Below are 19,463 nucleotides of genomic sequence, written 5' to 3'. Positions count from 1 at the left end.
TTTTCTTTTTTTCCTTGGCAATTTTTGGAAGATATTGGCATTGTATTCCATTGTATCCTATTCCTCCATTGTATTCCTCTGGCATTCAGAGCAGCTCCACCACCGGCCACGCTCAGCTATGCTCTGTGGGTAATTCAGCACATGTCCCAAGACCAGAGGTGCTGTAGGGACAGTGAACCTGAAGCCCAGCTTGGAGACCATCCTTGGGATGACGCAGGACCCCATACAGCCAACATCTTCAGCTGCACAAGGCAAACTAGCCACAGTTCATGTCGAGCTCAGGGCTGTTCTCCCTCCCAGTGTCTTATCAAAGTGCAGAAGACACAACCCATGGGCTTAAGCCAGACCCATGCACAACAACTCTGCCACACAAAGCAGTTATGTGCGCAACGACCCCCTTAGACTACACATTTGGTAGAAGCTCATTGGTTCCAGAATGTGGGCATGGAGTCTGACAGGCATGCGATTCCTTCCAGGGTTCAGCTGCAGGCCTGTGCAGCAGTGCTCTGTAACATACTTCTGTCACATTACACTGCTTCCAATTGCATTGAAAACACCAGTGTTTTAATTTCAGGAATTTAAATTGGAAGGAATTTGGAGGGAGCTTATGAGTAGGATGGCGGGTGAAGAATTGATTCATCATGAGAAGCAATTTGAGTTTCTGTGTTTTTTCTTTCCTGGCCAAATAATGACTAATTGAATATGCCGGTCATCTACAAGTATTTCAAGCATACAAGACACTTTTGAAAAAAAAAAAAAAAAAAAAAACAAATTTTATATGACAGGCCAAGCCACAGTCATGAAGGATCAAAAGATCAAAACCAGGACAGTCAGGAAGAAAAAAAAGAAAAGCTCCAGAGCCTGTAATACCAGCCAGGGACTAAACTCTGGGAATAGTGCCATCATTTAGTCAAATCCTTCTTCCTTCGTTGACGAAGCCCAGTATTTTGGATTACAGCCTCTGACAATGTAAAGTCATTTAGTAAAACTGATATCATGATCCAATGATCATGGTCCATTCCAGAACAGCCAGGTTTTGTAAGAAGATGAGAAATGTCACATCATCCACATATGGGAATACATTTCATGAGGGAGGTTACTTCTCCACTCCTTCACCCCAGAAGGCTTCAGAATATAGCCCTAGGGTCTTCAAAGAGGTCACCCATGCTTCAGCCTTTTCATCCCAAGTCATGCTAGCAGCTCCCAGACCTAGTGTGACTGTGAACTCCTTGTGACAAGGGGGCACTCATTTTCCTAATTTCCCTCTGCCACTCACTTTGCTGAGCTATGTCTGCTCTCTTCTTTCATGGCAGGAACAAAAAGGAACCTCAGATCCACCCAAATGGCTAGATTTTCCTGCCAGATTTTCCTGATTAGTCAGGCCCTTCCTTGGAACCACTGCTAAACAGGACAATGCTGCAGCACAGACATCCAAAGAAATACCAACAGGATATGATTTTTTCTTTTCCTACAAATGATTGTATTAGGTACAGTTTCAATAGCTCATTCTTTCACCCTGAAAGAAAACTATATTGCATGCAGAGACAAGCCTGACCTCCAGCTTTCCTCTGCGAGGAGGATATCGGGATGCGCAGAAACCTCGCTGCTCGTAGCAAGCCATTTACATCCTCCACTGGAGCCTGGACTTGTTTAGCTTCATGTTGCCAAGCAACAGCTACCCTCAAGTCTGGTCAAACCAACACGAAGTCTATTGCATGGGAAACTGCAAGGCAAAAGGTCCTGGGATCCATTTCTACGTTTTTGACAGTTCCATATCATGTAGAATTGAAAGCCACCAGGTGACCAGCAGTCTCTGAGGGCTAAACCCAAGAGCACCAGCACTAAGTGGAGAGAGGATTAGCTGCTGGGTGAAAGTCAGCCCTTAGCCATGGCCAAGCCCCAGACAACTGCACTGTGCATCCTCACTTTGGGGAGGTTTGCTTTCTACCCAGCCTTCCTTCCCACAAAGCCTACAGGTACAGCAGATGGGAAGTCCTCTCACAGCTCCAAAAATTTTACTCATATAAGGAATTCATACCGAACACATTTCCTTCTCGACTCAGTCATAAATGGATACCTAAATGGATATCTTTAATACAAGAATGAAAATGAATAGTAGCCACATTTCTCCCTTGTGCGCTACTGGTTATAGCAGGCTTAAATCCTGAGGGAAAAAATGAAGGTGAGTCAGTAGATCAGATTCTTGGTTTGATTCTTTTGTATATATTCATTGTCAAACACACATACACACACACAAAGTCAGCCGCAGTTAAAAACTAAAGGAGGCCAAGTGGAAAACTAATAATAAATAAATAAATAAATGAAGGCAGAAAACCAAATCCATACAAGAAGTAGTGGCAGTAACAACAGCACAGTAGTCCAAGGGAATGCATTAAGAAAAGAAGGAAAAAGCAGCTGGTGGGAAGTCACAGTGCTTGGAATGGGGATAACCTGTGTCAGACAAAGTGAGAGAACAGAGAGCAGGGAGAGACTTTAAAAGGTGATGAAGCAGCAGGAAGAATAAGGGTGAAAGGAGCTTCCAGTAGCTGCAAGAGAAACACAGGCTAGCAGAGATGCAGACAGAAAATGCTGCTGTTTCTGCCTTTGCAAAGCTCTCTCCACAGCCATCTCTGAAGGTGACTAAGCAAAGTGAATTCACTAGGGCTAACAAAAAAGGCTTACAGATAAAATATGCAGGTAGAGGGTGTACTATTCCTCGCTTTGTCTGATATGTAGCGTTCAAAGAATAAACAAGGCTTTAAAGCAAGAAGGAAAAAAAATAGGGTTGCATCACTTCTCAGCACTGCTGTTGCAGTGTCTTCTGATTCTAGAAGAAGGAAGCTTGTTAATGCCAAATACAGTTGGTTGAAGAGATTGCATCTCTGAAACAAGCCCAGGTCTCCAGTGAGAAAGAGAAGATCTCATGGTTATCCCTGGACGAATGCGAGAAATGACATGTGTGACTCTCAGAGGACTGGGGTGCATCTTGCCCAGTAGCCACCTGCATTTGCGGTCTGCTTAACAGCCTTTTGTTATCACTTGAAGAAAAACCCAGACCACACCAATTACATCTCAGTGCCATAAAATATATTAAAAGTGCCATTTGCTAGGATATACTAAAATCCAAAGACTTCTCTTTCTTTAATAATTATGATTAATTCAGTGAATAGAGTTTTTTACTGAGCTGATCTTAAATGGTCTTTTGGAAAGATTTCTGCAAATTCAGGCTTTTTCTATAATGATGAAAAGCTTACAGTAAAATCTTGGCTCACTTTTCCCTGGGGTCAATGGGGCTAGGATCCTGCCCATAACATATTTCCCTTCCTGACATGCTCTTCAGCCATCAACAAAGCAGCAGGATGTCATATATAAATCAGATACAGAGAGTCCTCAGACGAGGAACTGGAGCATGACCCCACCTTTCTAGTGAGTGTCCACTGTGCTCCAGCACCGTACCATGGAGCCTGTTGCTTTCTCACAGCTGTCATCTCCAATTCATTTCTGTGCAATGAAACCTCTCCAACTGTGAAAGAAGAGCAGGACACCCTTGTTCCCAGCCTTCATCTCTGCCACTGTGGCTTTCTCCAAGGAGGTAAGAGACCTCAGACTGAGCTCTCTGACATCCAGGAGATGCTGGAAGCTTACAGTCACAGACAGTGAAATAGAGATAGAAGACAAAAAGGGGAGACAATTTAAATGCACACAGTTGGGTTTTAAGAAAAGATAGTGGCACCCATCCCTTTCTAAATGGAGCTAGTGGTGCAAACTCCTCACGGCAGACAAAGGAACTTGTTCTGTACCCTGAAGAGCTCTATGTGAATTCAGCTCCACTGTCAACACTGAGGTAGCCCGGTGAACACGAGAAGGAGCAGAGAAACAGCACATTTTAAATGCCCGAAAAACACTGAGCAGTAGATCAGCAGATGTATTTAAGTTGAAAGTTTCTGTCTTCCTTTCTTAGCTATAAGTGTGCTTCATGCAATGAAATCCTTTCTCATCTTTCTGTGCCTCAGGTTTCATAAGAAAAGCAGGTTTAGTTCTAACTTCCAGTAAGGCAGTAAGAATAAAAAGATAATGAAGCATTAAATCTACTGTGCGGGGAGACCAGAGAAATATTTAAAATACCTAAAACTGGCTTCATCAAGAGGGAGGGGAAAAAAGAGCTTTGATTAGCCGAAAAGACAGATTTGAAACTGAAAGAAAGCCTGAGCTATATATGTGGTAGGGGAGATCAGAAGCTTTTTTTTACAGAACAAAAGCCATGCATTACCAACTAACATTTTGTTTTAATAGGAATAAGAAGAATATACAAAACATGAGGCCTAAAACACATTTAAATATTTTGTGAAAATATACACACAGCTCTACTCTCTAGTTCCTGACCATTAACAAGGGCATTGAGCTGCATTTTGCATTTCAGTAAAAATATGCTGAAAATGTGCCTCAGGTTTGACAGCTGCAAGCAAGACTAGAGGGTTGGATATGTAAAAGCAGGAATTAAAAAAGAGAAGGGAATGTGGTAATGAGTCTGCTGCTTAAGGTCAGGTTTCACTGGAATACAATTAGTGTGATAAGCCTTGAGCTAAAGCAAAAAAAAAAAAAAGGCGAATGTTAGAAAATCAGTTATGTGAAGCTACAGTGGTACAGCAGGGGTAGGTATGAGGAAGATGAACGTTTTTGGAGTGTTTCAAGATTTTATCCACTTTAGTTTATGAATGGAAACTCGGAAACTTCACCAACACAGAAGAGACATTTTGCACAATGGACCTGAGTACAAATCCGTATCATATCCAAAAAGTGAGATTCAGTGAAATGGATTATATATATATACAAGGATAAGCTTCAGCTGTGTCCCAAAGGAGATTTTTTTTCTTTGGAGGCTGTTCAGCAGCTTGAACAGACAGTATGTGATAATAGATCAGGTTCAGCAATGAAGAGGTTTTAGTTACTGTGTATAATATTTCTGAAGGCATCTAGTTAAAAAACAGGTGGCGGGAGTGGTCCAATATTTCTTGACATGTGAAAATGTTTTTTGTTGTAGTTGTTTTTTTTCCCCCCCATATAGGCTCCATGATATTTAACGCATGTGCTTAACACTACGCTTCATTTGTACTGAAAGTACATGAGCAGCGTGGCAGTGAGCCACGCATGCGTCATGCTGTGCTCACTCATTAAAAAAAAAAAAAAAGCAGAAGGCACCTAACTTCTATCATGCATCCTCAGGGACCTTCATGCACCCTCAGATCCCAGGAAAAGAACCAGAGATATGTGAAGATGGCCTGCGTCATTTGGCCCGCGTCACATTTATGAGAGACATAGACGAAAGGCAGTTTCAGTTCAGAGCAGGATCTAGTCGAAAATATTTTACCAGGTGACATTTTGCTCTCCAAAGCTTTTGACACTGAAAGATGTTCATGTATTTACAGCCTCGCTTAAGGACATCTCTGCTGTGTCTCCAGCTGAGCTATTAAATATTAATTGCACTTTCTTTCCAAAAATAAAAAGCAGAATCTCCAATTTACTTGTGCAATTAACACCTCACACAAGCCAGGTGTCCTCCTGAACTAGACCTAACAAGGCCATTTGCGCTTGACAGGCCTGAAAGAGCTTTTGAGGTAGACACATAGTTGGTTATTCAATCTGCATACACAGCTGCATATAATTACTTTGGAGGGGAAAGGTCCTACATACATCAGAAAACATGTCCTCTGTGGCTTCCAGTCAAAATTCTGTGCTCATGAAAGATGACTTGCTTCACTATCTTTTTTAAATGCATTACCTGGATGAGCTTGAATGTCTTGCCACGAGTTATTTAATCCAGAACAACAACAACAACAAAAGCTGCTAAGTTTCTCAAAGTTTGAAATTAACTTGCTGTTGTAAAGACCAAGATCACACTCCAGTTGTGTAAGAGCAGCTGTATTAAATAGCTTTAACCCTCTAATAATCCTAACATTGCAAACAACTGAAAGTTCAGCTCAGTAACACTATTATTCATGTTAAAATAGGTTAAATTTGTATTTAGCAATCACTGAGCAGATTATACACAAGGATTTACTGGGTGCTAATTTACCCAGTTGAAGCATATGCCCCTCTGCAATGGGCCTAAGGAAGTCACAGAGCAGAAGTTCACAGGATCACAGGTCTTTACTTGCATATGCAGGAGCAGGGTCTCTGTGATGATGGGCCAGACACCTTTTTTTAGGGTTAAGCGCAGCTTATAGAGCTTCCCGCCCCGGAGCAGCCCCTGCCCTGCCCGGCAACACGCGGAGCCCAGCACCGAACCAGCCAATCAGCGAGGGGATCACGCGCCGACCACGCCGAGGCCGCCCAATGAGCTGCCTGGTCACGCGCCGGCCGCGTGGCTGCAGCTCCCGCCTCTCCTGCTCAGCCGCTGTGTGTTGAGGAGGCGCTGCCCGGCCCCGGCCCCGGCCCCGGCCCCAGGCTGACTGCGACATTTAATAGCATCTTAAAAATTACTAAAGTGGATGAATAGCAATTTAGTCACGTAATGCCAAAGTTATGATTCTGGGGCTGCTTGCTCAGCTACCATCTCATCTCAGAGACGCATATTTTCAGTGCCCAGACTGAGAAAGTTGGGATCCAATTCATAATCAACCATTTGGGATTGTATAGTCCAACTACTGCTTTATCTCTGTAGCCTCAGAAATGAAATCTGACCAATTCAGAGTTTGCCTGCAATATCCGCACAGTAGGGAAAAAGTGTTCCTATCTGCAGATAACTCTCTTTTTGATAAGTAATGTTATAGCACTTAGCTAGGAAACAGGGCAGGCACACTAGCTTCTTTCTTCTACAAAAATAGATTAAAAAGTCCATCTGGGATCTTGTCAGGAAATATCTAAACCAGCAGGCTTGCTTAGAAATACTTTGACGGAGATGCATTAAGACAAAAGGTTATAGTCCAGTTTGCATGGGCTAATAAAAGGTTTATTGTGCTACAGATTTTATAGTCTGACTGCCATCATGATGTGAATGGCACCCAGGGAAGATGCAGCTCTGAATTCCTGTTGCTGTGGTTGAAAAGCCTGTTTAGAGACAGAGAGAAAAATTTTGCTGAATCTTGACTACCACTAGGAGCTGACATGTCACAAGCCAGGACCCTTCTGAGGCCTGTTGGTACTGCAGAAATACATATTTCTGAATAATAACTCAAAGTGCTTTCACTAAGCAGCTGCAAGAGAGTCACAACTCCTTAACTCTGGGAAGTGGTACAATGATGCAGTTCCATCTCTACCAGAGAGCCAGCTCTCAGGATTTCTAGCTCCACAGGGATGTTTATCACCTTCTAAACTCCTAGGCATAGCAACCTATGCCTCAGGTCTGCCTGGCAGGAACTCCAGGCAAAGTTTCCTGGAACACCACCTTTGAGTCGGCAGGGGTGTACCAATCACAAGATGTTGGTTTGAATATCACATGCCAGCTTTTCTGGAAGTCTTTTGACGAGACCTAAACCCTTCCAGGATGATGTATCTAGTGACTGTGTCATTTAAAACAGCAGTAAGAGTGTTGCACAGTTTTGGTCCCTCTGGTAAATGTTCTTGCCATTAAAGATGATACACTTTCTCATCTCCAGAAGCCCAGTAATCTTTTGATGCTTTTTTGCAGCATTTGAAAAACTGGAGGCATAGCCTGTTTCCCCATAGCCCATTTCCCCATAGCCCCTCCTATCCCAGGATAACCCAGAGCACTGGGCGAACACTCAGGTGAGACGTGGGATTTCTTCCTGCTTCAGGAAAGTAGATTCTACAAAAGTTGAGCAAACCTCTTTTCTGGCATGGGATGGGGAGAGGTAAGAAGAGGAGAAAGAAGACCTTGCCTGCAGAAGGAGCCCTGCATCCCCAGCAGGGGAAGATGTTTTCTGGCAGTGCTAAGCAAAGCGCTTCATTGCAGATGAAGATTGAGAGGAAAGAATTAGGATGAGGAAGAGCATAGCACTCCTTGCTCTTCCTCACATGCCAGGGTCTTTACTTTTCATTTAAAGCACACTGTACAGCTTGCCAGTCTAATTTTCTATGGAAATTGAACCCAAATGAGATTCTGCAACACCCAGGGCAGGCTCAATATCTTTTTTTTTTTTTTTTCGTTTTCATCTAGACTTTAAACACCGCCAGAAATGCTCTATGCTTTGCAGGATTGTGATGACAATGTGAGCATGCCTTCAACTGCCATGAATCAGCTTAATTAATTAATAGCAGATGTAGCCATTTAACTATACTCAGTTTTATAGCTTTAATGGCTTCAGAAGTTTGTTATACTTTTTTTCTTCTATACCATTTTCTCAGTGCTCAGAGAGATGCACAAAGCAAAGATTGATTTGAATGGAGTGTTTTGGAGGTGACCGTTTAAGATATTTGACTACGCTAACATATTCCTTTATTAAAGTGACCAATGTTAGCAACAGTTAACTGTTGTATCATTAAACTCACGTTTATTTACAGATAAATATTGCAGTCTATCAAAACTCTTTGGCACAGATTGACTATAAAATAACTGAAAATCTAGCATTCCTCTCCTTACAGAGATATCTGATCCTTATGCTGCAACAGAGATGAAAGACTAAAGCATCAGGTTTTGTAGCAGCATGGCAGTAGGGGGGAAGTATGTGTAGGCAGAAAGGAAGATAATAAAGCTGGAAAGATTCCACATATGTATTTTTTTCTGAAATATTGTATTTACACAAAATTAGAGTACAAATACTTTACTAAGAAGACAAAACCATTGTAGTACATTCAGTTTTAACACAGGCAGAAGTATAGATGCAAAACACAGAGGCCTAAGGTACTTACCTGACAAAATAAATAAATAAAGCATCAGAAAGGCCTCAGAGATTAAAAGCTGGAGATAAGACCGATAAGCATTTGTTACGCAGCATCACTCTTGCCTTGACTTCAACGGGATTGCAATAGGGCTCTTCTTTCTTATTGTGGATGATGGGCGTAGCCCTCTCGGTGTGATAACGCTGAGCACTCTAAGGTTGGTCTTGCAAAACAGTTAAGAGTGTGCTTGATTTTCAGCATGGGTCTAGGGGCCATAACTTAAAAGGAAATTATATCTGTGCCTAATCACATGCTTATGTACTTAGTTGGCTGAGGAAAAGCCTTCCCAATGTTTAATAAGGTTGAGCCTATTGTTACATAAAAATAAATGTCCTTTAATGTTGTATTTCTTTATTCTTAAAATATATTTTAGAATTGCTTTAGTTTTTCTCCTATGTACTTGTTTAGAAAATAGTAGCTTACTGAGTGCCATAGAATATTTTGATTCACACTTATATAATCAAACAAATACTGTTCAAAAATAATTTCACTATTTTCCAATGCCTGTTTCAATTTAAAAATAAATGAAAGAGAAAAATACGTATAGTAATAAAGCAGCTTTGTATTTCTGGGCATTTGGCAGCAGGTCTGTTACAATATCTCCCAGACTTCTCTTGGTGTCGGTTAAAATCATCAGATTAATTGATCAATAAAAAAGAAAAGATTGTACAATATTATTACAATCCACCAAATGTAGCAATTGCATGAAATATTTTACACATTATGTACCCCTTAAAATTAATTAACCTATTTTAGCCTGTTCTTTGAAAACAGATAGCTTCTGAAGTAATATATTTTAAATACAGTGGTATCTGTCACTTCTACTGTCTATTATTTTTTAATGAAAGCTTGTTTGAATAGGACTAGCTCAGTGATGGAACTACAGTGCTATTTAACTAAACTCCATATATATCTTTGTTACTTTAGCTGCAATTATTGTAATCACATACCACTGAAGTGCTAAATATTAGTAACTCAGATATGTGGACTTTGGTTAGGCTTGATAAAATACTGGCATATTGAATATACATACCACTTCTAAAGGCTATATTACAATCATGATGCCTAATGATAATAATAGCAATAACAATCTCATATTCAAAGTGCTGACCCATATCACTCACTTGAGGCACCAATACAGTAAATCAATCAAATAAAATACTTTTTTAATGTTTGAAACTAACAGCACAAATCCAGGCTGCTGAAGTACATATGCAGCAATTAATCCATTAAAAGACTTATTTTTCGTGTCCAAAATTAGCAGCACAAACCCAGGGCTGCCAGGGTACATGTGCAGCACAGAGGACTCTGAATCATTCCTTCCATGTTGGGGATTCCTGCAGTACCAGACTCTTCCCACCTAGGCTGGTCAAATACCGTGGGGCACGCTCCATAATACCAAGTTTTCATACATGAGACATTAAAGACTCACTAAGCTTCTCTAAAGCCTCTAAAGGCTCTCTAAGCCTCTAAACCCCTCAGACCTACTCCATCTTTGCCGTATATCATGCTGGCTGAAGACCACAGAAGGACCTTTCATGAAAGTCCGCAATGGGTTGCTTTGCGTCACTGCGGCTCTCACCCAGCGGAGATCCGGTCGCTGTCCTTGTCTACTCAGCGTGAGAGGAAAAAGGCGCCTTTCCAGCAGCGGCAACTGCCGTTTTATCGGAGGGGAATGATTGTCATGTTAGTTTGTTCTGTGCAAGCAGTAATCATTCTCAGTGTCGAGAGAGCTGTTGTAGCCTGACGAAGGATACAGATCCCTTTTAAGTATCCTATTGACGATGTTGATCACAACTTTCTTGTACTGTTGACGTAAAAGCGAATAAACAAATGGGTCTGATGCAGCCTTACTGTAGGTGAGGCACTTGCTTATAATTCCCCAGTAGTAGTTTATGGTAACAAAAGGAAGGAGCTCTATCAACCTGTTAAACATCAATGAGAAAGGGAAACACTTGAGTATTATATCCGCGTGGAGCTCAGTTCTCAACTCGTGCTTCAGGAAACACTAAAGCAACAATTATTTTTTATAGTACCATTCTCTATAGACCATTTTCTATGGTCCTTAGAGAAGACAGACACTGTACTTACTGAACAGTTTACATTTGTCCTTGTATTCAATACATGCAAACGGAACTTTCCTAGCAACATCACTGGGAGATAACAATAATTCCCTCTATGCAATGAGAGAAGTATGTTTTCAATAAATTCTCCCATATCTCAGACATAAGAAAGAACTGCAGTTTATTGCTACACTTTCCGAATTTAGGGAGTTACATTGCTAAATGACAGTAGTCAAAATTGTGGTGACCTAACTGATTATCCCTTTCCCATGGCAAAACTGAGACAGACACATGCAGCTTGGGCTATAGGGGCTCATTCAACTCATTTGCCTAAATACGGTTGTCTAGGGACACTTGAGACGTTTGGGCATATCTCCATTCAGCATCAGACTGCAGCCCCTGGAAGCTGGGGGTCTCATCTGCTGGTCTTTGCAGAGCCTTTGGGTACCATGTAGCCCTTCAAACGAAGTCAGAAACCCATTCTGGACCACTGGATTCTCCCCCTCAGATACAAAACAGTGAACCTGCATTGTAGGACTACTGTGAAATATCACCTATGAGAAGAGGCCTCATGTTAGTTGTTGTCATACAAAGCACATCGAGGCAGTATCAGAGAGATTTGGGGGCATTGGCAATCCCACAGTATGTTTAGGAGCACAGCTGCATCAACTTACCTATGGAAGGATCTGCGTGTACTTTTCTGACCACTAATTTGGCCAGGGAAAACAAGGAGACAACATTTTATCATTGTTATATGGCCAGCCAACTCTCTCCAGACCACTGTCTGGGCTTCCCAGATGATTGGTAGCCTCAGCACCTAGGTTTAGATTGGTGCGTTAATCACAGGTGGAGAAACTGCAACTACGTTAACTATTTTACCCCAGAAATGAGAGGAAAGCTTCATACCAGGCTATTCCAGCATGTGCCTGGCACACAGCACCTCTGCAGAGGACAACCTCTCAAGGAAAGAACAGGGTGAGAGATTTTATTACTTGCATGACTTTCTGCAACTTTTTTTGCAAGTAGAAGAAGAAAAAAATATATTTTGCCTTCATCAGAATCAGATATATCTCAATTAAAGACACCTATGCTTCCTTTATAAAATACAAAAAAAAAAAAAAGTGTTCTGAAGTTTTCCAAACTTTTTGGCCTCTGCTCTTTATAAAGTGTGGAGTTCTTATTTTGTAAGGTATTGAATTTTATAGCTGTTCCAATCCGAGGAATAAAATCTATTTTGTTTGTGTAAAAGTGAAATAATTCCCATGGCAAATGCATCTAAAATTGGACAACTTCTAGTTGCAGTTCCTTGGAAAAAAAACTCTAGTGAATTCAGAATACGGAATATGTGAAGACACAAGATCTGAGGAATGGACAAATATATCATAAATGATATATTTCATTTTTCATTTTTAAGTTTATCCTATCCTGGATATCTCCTTAATATAGGACTTACACAAGTGATCTTTGCAAACAATTGATGTTTTAATAAAAATACTAAATAGAAGAGTAGGCTTCCTTCAGTTATTGAAATAAATGCCTGTGTGTTTCCTTTGATGTATTATGGATCCAAATGTAATCTCACCAAGAAAAAAAAAAAAAGAGCAGTACTGATTTCAATAAGATAAGTGGCCTGGCTAAATCAAGGCAGCTTTAGAAAGACCTGTCTGGATGCATCTTCATATCATTTTCTTGATATCACTGCTGTTGCAGCAGAGATGAAATTCATCTGTTGGCTTTTAGTGAACAGACAAATATATGGCTAATGACCATAATCTCATCCACATTTCTGATATTAGGAGCGACTCCCAGCTCACAGCACAATCTGAGTCACCAGTCCAAAGAGTAGGAATATAGTGGAGGAGAGTTGTCTTATGGTCGCCACTGAGGCTGCATCACTGCAGCCCCATAGAAAGCTGAATGAGGAGAGTGGATAAGTGGGTTCAGCAGCAAGTCCTAAGACTCACCCCAACCTCCTCCTTCTATGTAGTGCTGCCTGGACACTGCCTTCAAATCATTATGGTTGGAAAAGATCTTCAAGATCATCAAGTCCATGCCTTGACTTGGAGGCAAAGAACCTTTAAAGATGTGCTCCCCAAATAAATCCTATCTTGCTGTCACTGAAAAATCTCAGTCCTTGTGACTGAGGCAGAAACTGTACCTTGAAACATGCAGTTGCCTAAACCAGGCCCCAGCTTCTCTCTCTGTTGACGTATGTGGTACCAGTTCTGGTTTATCACACATGGAAAATGCACCATCTCACATTTGCCAAATGCAAGGTGTGGAGAACAAAGTACCTTTTATTTTAGAAATTTATTTAAAAAAAAAATCTCACCCTGAATAGTGCTGTGATGCTGGAACTTGCTGAACAGGATAAAATTCAGATGGAAATAAATTACCAAAATCCATCTTTATCTTGATAAAGAGGTGTATTCTAATCATAGAAAAAAAGTATATAAAATGACTCATAATGTACTAAACAGTAATCAATTAACCTTTTAACTCTGTGATGTAATGTTAATATTTGTAAGAATCCTTTCAACTGCAAGAAAAAAAAATGCAGTTATCCAGGCAACCTGTCAGCAATCCTTTTCAATATATAAATGGAACAGGAAAAAAAAATGTCCTAAAGGTTATAAAGCACTATCATATTTTTTGTGCCTCAGTGTGTTAATCTATCTCTCTATCCCTGTAAGAAAAGGACAATAAGAATGGTCATATATGATTAATACATATGCAATTATGTAATTGCAGTGTGCTAAAGCTGTCTAGTTTTTGTGAGATGGTGTTTCTGAAGTCCCTGACAGCTTGGCAGCAAGCTTGAGCAAGCCCCGGCCAAGGTGGTTTTATGAGGCTAATGCACCTTCCTGGATGGAAGTCGGTTCTCTCAAGTGCCTTCTCTCTTAAATGCACTGTGAAATGGTGCAACTTTAAAAAAAAAATCAATTGTGAAAACCATAGCCCATTTTAGTTCATAATGAAAGGCTAAATCCTGATGTGCTGTAGCTCAGTATACATATGCTGGCTTCCAACTCAGGGATTTATGCAAGCTTTAAAAACAATAAGCATATGCTGTTCAAAGACTATACAAGTATGGAGTGAGCATGCTGTATAACTATTTAAAAAGATGTAAACCACCAAAGTGGAAGCCAGTGATTCTGACCAGCTGCAAATCATGGTATTTCTTACACATTTTAAGTTTAAATAGTATCTATCCTGGGAGATAACTATCACATCTCTGCTGACATGCTGCACCATTAGCACTTTGTTTACAAACAATGACATTTGCAGACAAATAAACAAAGCAACATATCTACCAAATTGGATGATTTAAAGTGATATCACTTCAGCTTCCAATAGCAGCAAGCCTGGCCTGATGCCTTAAAAATAAATAAATAAATAAATAAGCAAGCTAATCAGGAAGAGCTATCTGCTTTCCTCTCCATTGCTTGGATTCTGCTAATAAGGCAGGGTGGAGGGTGGTGAATCTTTAAACTGCCTTAATCTCCCACCAGCATGTAATTAATTCCTGGTACTTGTCCTAAAAGCCTCTTACTCTTGGCAGAGGCTCTCAGACCCGCTTGCAGTGAGGAAAGGAGGGCTGGAGCCTGCCAAGGTTCACAGCGGGAGCCTTGCCTTGTGGACCGGGTCCCACGGCAGGTCCGTGCGTCTGTGTGTCCATGTGTGCTACACCCTCAAAACCCTCCTGGGTCTCTGGCAGCCTCTGACAGCCCGAAACGAGTCAGATCCCCCCCAACAGCATATCCTGTGCATCAGAGGGTCAGGTCGACCCTGGAAAGCCCCCCACGCCACCCCATTCCAGCCCAGCAGGAGGTACCAACCTGGTGATAATGTAAGGACCGAAACAGATCACGAAAGACCCTATAAAAATGCTGATTTTCTTGGTGGCCCGCTGCCTTCTCCGCTTCTGCTCGTTAAGACAGCGCTGTTTCACACTGCAAAGGGAAAAGAGCAGTCGGTGGGTTAAGCCGGGAAGCCGCGAGGGGAAGGACACGCAGCCCTGGCCCCGGCGAGCCCCGAGGGCACCGCTGTCACCGCAGTCAGGGGAGCTCGGGCTCCTGGCGCTACCGGCTTCTGGGACTAACATTTAAGGGGGCTACACACATGCACAAGGCATCATCTTCTGGCAAAAGCAGCAGCTTTGGGGATCGCAGGTGGGAGGGGAAGGGGGAGCTCACCGTGTGCCTGGGACAAGCAGGACACAGGAAGGGACAGCAGGACCCCCTTTCCACCCAGGGGTACCACATGAGCCCCGGGACCGTGAACAGGAGCGTGCACACGTTACCTGGGGTGGATGTCCACCAGCAAAACCAGGGTCTGCATGGTTATAATGTCTATCCGCTTGCAGTGAAACCGGGCGACTTTCAACACCTTTAAATAGGTGAAACACAGGATCACCAGCGATAGCATGAAACTGGTGGCATGAAAGACAATGGTGAACACCGTAAACCTTCTCCGCTCTGTCTCTTCCTTCAGGTGCAAGGTGCAAGAGGCATAAACGCTGCTGTAATCTACCCATGAGTAAAATAAGGAGACCAAGGGGAAGGTGAGGGAGTGGAGCCACGAGTAGCCCATGAGGATCACAGCGTCCTTATACCGCATCTTACTGGTATAGCTCAAGGGGAACACCACGGCAATCCACTTGTCGATGCTGAGCGCTGCCATGCTCAGCATTGTGTTGGAAGTGAGGAAAGTTTCCAGGAACCCCACCGCTTTGCAGATGCAGCCCCCGAGCGGCTGCTGGCTCCTCAGGATCCCCAGCAGCGTGAAAGGCATGTTCAGGACGGTGAGGAGCAAGTTGCAGAAAGATAAGTTCACCAGGAAAACCCCGGCGACTTGCTTGCGGATCTCCGTGCTGTAGACGAAGCATAGCAGCACCAGGAGGTTGGAGAGCAGCGAGACGACGAGCACCAGCACGAGGAGCAAGGCCAGCAGCGCGCCTGCCAAGTCCATGTCTCAGCGGGCCGCCGGCAGCGGGCGAGGCCACGAGCAAGGGGGCAGCGGAGCCGGCAGCGCAGCCTCGCCTGCCGCCCGCGCCCGCCCGCGCATGGTGCCGGCGGGGCAGCGGCGAGCGGAGCCGGGAGGGCAGCGGCGAGCGGAGCCGGCGGGGGGACGGGGCGCGGAGTCCGGCGGGGGACGGGCCCGGGGCCGGCGGGGCCCCCGGGAGCGCGGGCGGCAGCGGTTGGCGCTGTCCGCGGTGCTGAAGCGGCCGCTGCCCCGACGGCGTCAGGCGGGCGGCGGAGCGGCGCGGGCGGGCGCGCTGCCCCGCGGGCGCCGCCGCGCAGCGCTCCGCATGGCCGGGCGCGCGGCCGCCCTCAGCCGCGCAGCCTCTTCCCGCCGCGCCCGGCGCCTGAAATACTCCCGCGTCGCTGCCTCCCGCCGCCACTCATGCGCACACGGGGCGCGGGCTCCGCCGGGCCCATCCGCGCCCGGCCCCGGAGGCGCGCGCGGAGGCTGCGCCAGCGCGCAGCTCGGCGGGGCTCAGGGGCGGCCAGCTGCGCGCGGGAAGCCCTGCGCTGCGCCCCGGCTGGATCCTGCAACCGCGGGTCCTTTGGCAAAGCTGCTGTCTGGGAAAGCTTTTCTCTCCCTCTCTCCGTCTGAGGGCTTGCTTGCCCCGTCCTTTCCCCCTCCTTCGGTTTTATAGCGTCCAGAGGGACTGCGGTCGCCCTCTGGCTATTTACACCACCCCCATCGGCCGGCAATAAGGGGCAGGAAGGCACTCAGACCCGCGCTTTCATAGCCCCTGCGGGCAGAACGAGCACCCACATTAGGGCGGTGTTGGCACATTCTTTGAAAAGCTAAAGTCCTCTTAGCGTGGTGAGAAAGCGTCACATGAAATAATCCAGAAATTCCTCTTCTCCACCTGTCCAAAAGGTGGAGCACGTGGCTAATACCCAAAGGTGTCAAAAATGTGTCTTAGGTTAAAAAAAAAAAAAAAGGAATAAGTTTTGTTGCATTAAAGCACTGGTACAGAAATAACTTGTCACCTCTAATCACTGTCAGATTTTACAGCTGATTGCCAGAAATGACATGAAGAAAAAGAAGTACCTTGCCTTATACTATTAACATCCTAAGGAAACGCTTCATTTCATATATTGTCCTTACCATGTAGCCTTGTCACGCAAGTGTGACCGCTGTGTGAATAACTGTACATCAAACCGCTTTCGAAGGCCTGAAGGCAATGGGTTCTTTTTTCCATCAGTAGCTATAAGTTTTGGATCAGGCTCTAATTTAAAAGGTTGCCATGGTTAAGTTATATGTCTTAAAGAAAGAGCAAAGAAACAAGACATAAGATGTGTTATTTGGAAAAGACCTGATGCAGTATTACTCCTCAGGACAAGTTGGAAACAAGATGAATGTTTTCTCTGATTAGAACATGCCTTTTTCCAAAGTCACAACAAACTGGATGTTTTTGACAGTGTTTACACTTGACAAAAATCTAATATCTGTGTAGGCATTTGAGAAAAAAAAATCTATAAAAGCAATACGAATACGAGTTCTTTCAGAGTTTACTTGTCATATTTCTGTCTTCAAGGAATAAACATTGCAGAACCTGAAACTGCACAAAGGGCCAGGGAAGTCTGAACATAAAACAGAAGCTGGTTGTATCCGTGCAGACCAGAGGTCCTGCAATTGCTCCCTCTTCCATAGCAGCAATTATTAAAGTTCTCGCTTTGTCAGAATCCATCTATGACCTACCTCTTACTTAATATTGCTGCAAAGTTATGGGAGTTACCATTAGCCACCTGGGATTAGATGCTGTCTGTTAAGTGTCATTAGTAGACTGATGCTATTTTATATTATCATAGAGCCATACTAGATGTGCTGTTCCCTCACTGTGATACCAGTCTGAGAAGCTGTTTCCTGTAGGACCCAGACAGAAAGCAGCTTCTCTCTCTTTTCTACACCTGTGCAGAAATTATACATAATTTCTCTAATGTAGCCTTTTCAGCTGAAGAATGAATTTGTTCTGAAAACTGATGGAAGAAGAACACATCAAAACAATGTGTAAACATTTTTTAATGAGAAAAAAAAATGATGACAGACTGAAAGGCAGGAAAAACGGATTCTAGGTTTTATCACAAGCACAGTAAGTTGTATGGTCCCCTTAAGCGATATCTGGGCTCAAAGAACCTGCTAGAGAAGATGATTTTCCCTGTTGCTTTTGGTGAACCTTTGCCAGTGTGAAAAGTTAAGCATGATCTTAACGTCCTGTGGGATGTGGAACCTCTGCTGACTCCTTCCTACCTACATGCACCAATCCGTAACACATCGCACCTATACTGTTTTATGGCTTACTTGACTGAAGGCGGTCAGAAGACTTGGAACTCACCACTGGGGGACTGCAGTAGGCAATCGGCCACTTCGGCCCCTGAAAACACACGTATTTATGTTACCTTATATGCATATATGCTGTCATACATAAATCCAAAACATTGGAGAAGCTTGTATGTGTAAGATCAAAATCCTAGAACATTAACAATCAAACAGGCTGTTTTCGCTAAGGCTCTGGAGGCTGCTGTAATGCAAATAAGAATTAGGAAAAAAAAGGCATGCTTGCCATTAAATATTCTTTAACAGACATAGACTATACAGGTAGCACAGATAGGTAAATGCTTGAGCCTTTTATTCTAATAGATACATCATTCATTAAATCTACACATAAATCTGTTCTAAATACTGACCACAGCTTATTGGATTTAATGGTTAATGGACTGTATTCATTGGAAAGGAGGAGGGGATGATTCAAATTCCCTTTTAGTTTCACTCCAGGAGAGATGTGTCATACAAATTCCAGTATAGACCACAGCTGGGCATAATTCAGCTCTAATCAATGTATTCTGCAATAGTTAGGAACACATTTAATTTGGTTCTAAATTTAAGAAAGCACCATGAAAGAAAAAGATCTCAAACAAATTTCATCAAATAATTTGCGAATACTGAAAAGAACAACTTTTCCCCCAGCCTGTCTTATAATGGGATGGAAGTCAGGAAATTAAATTATATTGACTATTTTAAGGAAAATTGAATGATTCACAGAACCAATATTAAGAACAAAACTTTTCATTTCTAGATCACTAGCTAAAAAATGATCGATAACAAAAGTGGTCAAGAGTGGTTAATATCCAGACTTTTCAGTATGCTCTGTAAAGTGCATTGGTATTCCTAGTTCCCAATAAGCATATGGAAATATCTTTTTACCACTTCAACAGCAGTGAATGTCAGGTTGCTTAGGATTGCTTGAGTGAAAACACAGTTTTCAACCTATCAATACTCAGCAACAGCTTCACAATTTTATTTTATTCCTTCTTTTCAGCATCCTGCTTTATGATGCCTGGAAGTATAAGGTCTTTGAGCAAGCAGTGCATCCTTAACTGCTAGACTTGCATAGCTTTAATAAGCTTCAATGCCACAGTAAAACAAATAAGCAAATAGATGAAAGCAATGCAATAGCTGACATGCAGTTAGTCCTTTCGGAAAAGATGCAAGGCTTGACTCATCAGCTTAGTACAATTCTATTACACAGTTCCTGTTGCAAAATTC

General features: G+C 43.0%; 1 protein-coding gene across 1 annotated transcript; it reads right to left on the bottom strand.

The window, feature by feature from the left end:
• Window positions 1–9,357: 9,357 nt before the first annotated feature.
• On the bottom strand, window positions 9,358–15,965 carry GPR78 (G protein-coupled receptor 78). Its single transcript, XM_010218376.2, has 3 exons — window positions 15,205–15,965; window positions 14,741–14,854; window positions 9,358–10,763 (listed from the first exon to the last, which is right to left on the bottom strand). Exons 1-3 carry the CDS (start codon window positions 15,870–15,872, stop codon window positions 10,526–10,528), a joined length of 1,020 nt encoding a protein of 339 aa, XP_010216678.2. The 5' UTR covers window positions 15,873–15,965; the 3' UTR covers window positions 9,358–10,525.
• Between the last annotated feature and the right edge of the window lie 3,498 nt (window positions 15,966–19,463).

The sequence above is a fragment of the Tinamus guttatus genome, unplaced genomic scaffold (genome assembly GCF_059628265.1).
Source record: "Tinamus guttatus ecotype Peru unplaced genomic scaffold, ASM5962826v1 Tinamus_guttatus_pri_ptg000052l, whole genome shotgun sequence".
NCBI classification, from domain to species: domain Eukaryota; kingdom Metazoa; phylum Chordata; class Aves; order Tinamiformes; family Tinamidae; genus Tinamus; species Tinamus guttatus.
This window is presented reverse-complemented; position numbering and strand designations above follow the sequence as displayed.

What these genes read in the sequence shown, in the direction of transcription:
- GPR78 (XM_010218376.2), bottom strand. Translation starts at nt 15,872, where the DNA reads ATGGACTTGGCAGGCGCGCTGCTGGCCTTGCTCCTCGTGCTGGTGCTC. An exon ending in CTGGTGGACATCCACCCCAG is followed by an intron (nt 14,855 to 15,204) that starts GTAACGTGTGCA and finishes TTCCCTTTGCAG; the next exon opens with TGTGAAACAGCGCTGTCTTA. An exon ending in GGTCCTTACATTATCACCAG is followed by an intron (nt 10,764 to 14,740) that starts GTTGGTACCTCC and finishes GATGTTTAACAG; the next exon opens with GTTGATAGAGCTCCTTCCTT.